The sequence below is a fragment of the Cololabis saira genome, chromosome 23 (genome assembly GCF_033807715.1).
Source record: "Cololabis saira isolate AMF1-May2022 chromosome 23, fColSai1.1, whole genome shotgun sequence".
In the NCBI taxonomy this organism is placed as follows: Eukaryota; Metazoa; Chordata; class Actinopteri; order Beloniformes; family Belonidae; genus Cololabis; species Cololabis saira.
Window position 1 is genome coordinate 33,473,281 of NC_084609.1, and position 6,069 is coordinate 33,479,349.

Below are 6,069 nucleotides of genomic sequence, written 5' to 3' on the forward strand. Positions count from 1 at the left end.
TTGATTTATTTTGTGCTCTTAAACGCATCATTATATTTTCTGCCAGTGCATTGATAGAAACGGAAGTGGCAGTGACAGTGATCCGCCAGCAGAGGGCGATGTCTGTCTTTTCTTTGGTGACTTTCCCTTTCCCTTACATATCCCAACGCCGAAAAGGTTGAGCAATAGAAACATCAAAAGTATATCCGTTAAACTAAAATATAGTCAAGTAGTTTACAGAAATAAAAGAAAAGAAAACAAGTTTAGATAGATTTATAAGATTTATTATTATTATTATTATTATTATTATTATTATTATTATTATTATTATTATTATTATTATTATTATTAACATTATTAACATTATTAACATTATTAACATTGTTATACTGTCAGCAGTATACTGTCTTAACAGCAAAGTCAGAGAGGTTTCTATTGCAATTTTACCTTAAAATGTATCAGGTAAAACATATTACAAAAGCTTGGCCTTAACGTTGCCTATTCTTGCACCTTTTTGGAGCCAAACAAGTCTTTCCTTTGTTAGGTGTTGGGACTGGACAGTAAAACATAGTAACAAAGGAAACTGGTCAAATAATCCAACTGTAATGATAATAACACGCTTGTGTCATGAGGACAATGTGTTTAAAACAACTCTTTCGTGCAGAGCGGATCTTATCGTTGGGGATACTCCACGTTTATGGAAACAGGTGAATGGACGCCATACCAAGATATAAGCATGATACAGCAAGAGTGTAAAGAGCAGCATTATGTCAGTGACAAGGTTGTGATTACGATGGATTTTGTTTTGTTACATCAAATACTTTAATTCTGTCAAATAAGAAGTAAAGGAATCAATTTACATTCTACACTCATTAAGTCTTTATGACCAAACCAAGTTTGTAACCTGCTTCTGTGGCCAGTTTGGCTTTACTGAAACAAAACTACATTTACATACATTTCAATCCTTGGAAACAATAATTGGTAGTTTTTAGCAAAATTGTTTGCTAATTTATAGAGGCTTGATGTTGAATTTCCAATTAGCTTGAATGTGTCCCAAGAGACGTGTGTTTAGCTCTTATTTCACAAATGACTGTACTTTCTGAGATTGTCATTTTGTTTTAATGCACATTAATGAAAGTTTCAATACTCAAGATTGTAATCTGTGAAAGAACATGTAAACTGTGAGCATTGCACAACAGACTGACTCCATAACCGTTATTAAGAACATCTTTGCCACATAAACAAGATTCTACCGCTGTATTGTCACAAAAGGCAATAAGCCGCCACATATTGCAAAGACGCCTCTGCGATGCCAATGTGCTAAAAGTGTAAACAGGAGCCTACGTTGTTATTGCTTCGTCTGTATCCAGCAGATCTCAATTTGAAACCCCAAGAACGTAAATGTATTGATTTTGCTGTATTGTTGGCAATAAGGTTGTTCTTAACTGGAAGAAAACACCTACAATCGCTGCTTGGATCAAGGCACAATGTATGTCAGTGGAGAGAATAACATATACATTAAAAAACAAACTCGGGATGTACGAGGAAATCTGGAAACCATTTAATCAATTCATTAAAAAAGGAGATATAGGGGGAGGAAAATGCAGGGATCCTGCCCTGCATTTTCCTCACGTAGAAGCAACTTGTAATATCAAAGTAGTGGTGAACCTGAAGGGGAAGGGCCTTGGAGGGAAACAGCAAAAGTGTCATTTCTGTCTATGTATATCTTTAATTTGCATTGGACTGTACTTACAATACTGTCATATGCTACTTTGTACTCATTTTGGATCTTATAAGAAGAGAGATGCAAAGAGAGAATGGATGTGGGTTGGGATGGGGGGGTTTAAAAAGTGCAAACAGGATTAAAGTATGTCTAACCTTAAACAGAGTGATCCCATTTACATAAACTTGCATGAAATATTTAAATTCACGTCATGTTATCCCCAGATACAGAAAGTCATTGAATGAAAGGAGGGTAAATAAAGAAAGAGCTTTTCCTCAAAGGTATAAAGTAAACAGCAGTGAGGCGTTAAAGGTTTCCCCTGCTCCGCTTCCTGCTCTCCGGCCCAGTCAGGATCTATCACAAACTACGTTAAGGCTGCAGTTGAAATGAGATTGAACATTCCTTAGCGTTTTCTGTGGTTATTTTTTCTTTTCATTTCTTGGTTCTCAGCTTCTCGTCCTTTCTTTCTTTTCTTTTGATGGAAACATGGAGCATAAACCACATCTCTGTAAGTGCTCTAAGAGCCAGCAGCTTTCCAGCCCCTTTCTTTTCTTTTCTTTTTTTGGCTCATGGCATCTTAAAAATTAATTCTTGTCGCTGGTTATGGTGAAAGCTGTGATAAAGAAGGAGTTTTTTTCTTCTGAGAGATAGATCTGACGTGAGAGCAGAAACAATTAATCATTTGGGGAGACATAAAACAAAAACAACAACATTATAACAGACATTTCCTCTGCAGCTCCTGGACTCCTGACCCTGGGTTTTGCAGACCAGACCACATGCATGAATATCTGCTGGACTTGTGCCTGATACAAATGATTGCTTGTGTTATTCTGTAACTCTTTGACCTGTAATATTTGGTTTGCTGGACCCTAGACCCCCCGACACCCCCACCCCCCCCCCCCCCCTCGGCCCGCCATGACGCTGCGCTCTTTACCGCTCGGTCATGCTTTCTCCCCCCCTCCTCCTCCTCCTCCTCCTCCTCCTCCTCCTCCTCCTCCTCCTTCTCCTCCTCCTCGCCTACCGGCACCAGCAAGCCAATCAGCGGGCTGTGTCCTGCCCCCCCAACCCCTCCCCATCAGCCTACTCCCCCTTCCCCCCAGCTGCTGCCAGTCCGGCCGGAACGGTGGAGCGGTTACATCCACACACACATCCACACGCGCAGCCTCTTTACGCAGCCTTTTTACGCATGCATGCGCGCACTCCCGGTCCAGTCCGAACCCCCGCAACCCGCAGCCCCTGATCCAGCCCGGACCCCCTGGAAACTGAAGCCTCTGGTCCAGTCCAAACCCCCGGTGCAGCTGCAGCAGCTGAAGCCTCGCAGCGTCTGTCAGGATGGGCAGAGGAGCGTGTTTTCCTCGGGACGTCTGTGTGTTTATCCTCCTCCTAAATACTTGCAGGGTGATGGGGAACGCCGCTCTCGCAGGTAAAGCCCCCTCTCCTTTCCCTGTCACACTTCCTTTCTCGTTAACAGTTACATTTACTTTCTTTTTTTATGTAGAGGTGTGTTTTTGTGTGTTTTGTTTTTGTTAATTAGTTTGTTGCGGGTTTTTTGTTGTTGTTGCGGTTTTGAGGAACAAATGATGGAAACGTCAGTGTTCAAATGCTGAAGATATTCAGATGAGATCACAGGAAACTTTGGAGTATTATCAGACCCATTTAAACTTTCCATTTTGGAAGCTTCGCATGTTCACTCCGATTGTGAGGCTGTAAAAGTGTAAAAGTGTAACAGCACGTGTGCGTGATCGCGGAATGAAGGCAGAAACAACACGTTTTTGCGCACATATTTAATCACGGGTTGGAATTTCTGGGTGACATAGAACCTACAATTTGTGTTCACTTCGGCCGTTTATTAACTGCTAGTTGATCTGTTACATGTGATCTTGACAGAACATGGTCTCTGTTTCAAACTGGAGCCGTGACGCGCAGAGGTTTCCCTGCAACTCCTGTTGTCTGCGCTTCTGCGCCGTTTTCAGACGGAAACCGCAGCTTAATCCCCGGGTTAAGCGCTCATTTGCTTCGATTCGGACTGTGAGCTTTCCTGTTTTCATAAATCATCGTGGGGGAAACAGTGCCAGTGATTTACGGAAGGTGGTTTGCAGGAGCGCCTGCCAGTCCCCGCTAGAGAGCATCTCTGCCCCGGCTCTCTGGCCCGGCTCTCTGGCCCGGCTCTGCTGCAGCTCTGCTGTCCTTCCCTTCCCAGGGCTGGATGAGGAGGAGGTGGAGGAGGAAAACGCTGTGTTTGTGTGTGAGTGTATGTAAATGTTGGTTTTTGGGGGGTGGAAATAAGTCCGTCAAAAGTCCCCCGAGGAGCAGGCAGCAGGGGCCAATATCGACCCTGCAGCCGCGGACAGCAGGGCCAGCAGGAGCTGCATTGTTCTGCTCCAGAAGATCTTATTTCCAACATGCATGATAAAAAGGCGTACAAAAAAGTGAAAAAAACCCGAATACATATATATATATATATATATATATATATATATATATATATATATATATATATATATATATATATATATATATATATATATATATATATATATATACAGGACTGTCTCAGAAAATTAGAATATTGTGATAAAGTTCCTTATATTCTGTAATGCATTTAAAAAAAACAAAAATGTCATTCTGGATTCATTACAAATCAACTGAAATATTGCAAGCCTTTTATTATTTTAATATTGCTGATTTTGGCTTACAGTTTAAAATTAAGATTCCCAGAATAATCAAATTTTTTGAGATAGGATATTTGAGTTTTTCTTAAGCTGTAAGCCATGATCAGCAATATTAAAATAATAAAAGGCTTGCAATATTTCAGTTGATTTGTAGTGAATCCAGAATGTATGACATTTTTGTTTTTGTAATTGCATTACAGAAAATCACAATATTCAAATTTTCTGAGACAGTCCTGTATACATATATATATATATATATATATATATATATATATATATATATATATATATATATATATATATATATATATATATATATATATATATATATATATATATATATATATATATATATATATATATACATATGTATATATATATATATATATATATATATATATATAGAATGTTAGATGTAAGAATGTATGTAAGATTCAGGGGTAGGACTCGATAAGTGGTTACTTCAATCCTACTCCGTTTCGAGCATGTTGGTGGCTCCATGAACTATTATTATATGAAGGGCTGTATGTACATACATACATACATATATATATATATATATATATATATATATATATATATATATATATATATATATATATATATATATATATATATATATATATATATATATATATATATATATATATATATAACAAGACAAGTTTCAATAACTGTTCAATACAGTGATATAATACTCAATTATATGTATATATAAATATAGTCAAAATTAAAGCAAATCTAGGCAAACAAGAAAAAACAAAACAAACCCCCAGCATTAGGTTGTGCTACTATGTAGGCATGTACTAATATAAGTAATTATAATGCATAGTATTACATTATCATTGCTTTACTATATTATTCTGGGGCCGGTCACCCGCCGCAGGCTGTGGCTGCAGGAGAGGCACAGACGCTGAAATCAAGTGGAAAAATGTCCCTTTTTGCTGCACGGAAGACACATAAACTTGTTGCTGCTTTCTTCTCAGCCGCAAATTTCCCCCTCTCTCCCTCATTGACTGTTTTAACGGGAAATTGTTTAACATAAATACTGCTTTATGCTTAATTTATTGCGTTTATATGGCCGGGCAAGGCTGAAGGCCAGACAGAGAAGAGGGGTAATAGCACAAGGTTGCCTAATGTGTACAGAGACTATTTATACTCCCGTTTGAAGCCGGGCTGAGGAGAGGAGCTCTGCCGGGATGCAAAGATTCTCTCATCGACATGTGAAAGAAGACACCCATTCATTTACATGTGTTTCTGGGCCACCCTTGCTGTGTAATAAGCTGTCCTTCTGACCTTGGGTTCAAGCCCAGATGTGACCAGCTCTCCCATCAATAAGGAGATCAGATCTCTGCTGCTCTCCAGTGCTTCATCTTCTCTTTCTCTCTCTTCTCTTCATACACAAATCTGTAAATCTGCCTGGGATTTATTAGACACATGCCGCAAGCATATTCTATCATTTGATTATTCCAAAGGTGTTAATGTAGATCATTTGATCATTTGATCATTTGTTCATTTTAACTCTAGGCTGAGGGACGGATGGAGTTTGCAGTCATCCAGTATCAAGTTTAAAATCCAGAGTTACAGCTTATGATTTGCATTTCTTTTTTTTTTAGAGTTTGGAGCCCGGACAGGTGATATATATTTCTTAGGATGATCTGGTTGGATGAAATATAGTTTTGTTTTCTGTACATG

The 6,069-nt window shown here is 38.8% G+C and overlaps 1 protein-coding gene across 2 annotated transcripts in view; it reads left to right on the plus strand.

Annotated features, from left to right (window-relative positions):
* The first annotated feature begins 2,825 nt into the window (after nt 1–2,825).
* The window catches only part of scube1 (signal peptide, CUB domain, EGF-like 1), a 256,585-nt gene continuing 253,341 nt past the window's right edge, over nt 2,826–6,069 (plus strand). For both annotated transcript variants that reach the window (XM_061714862.1, XM_061714863.1), the window contains exon 1: nt 2,826–3,125. In XM_061714862.1, the coding sequence (XP_061570846.1) occupies nt 3,035–3,125 (91 nt within the window). In that variant the 5' untranslated portion in view covers nt 2,826–3,034. The remainder of the gene's footprint in view (nt 3,126–6,069) is intronic.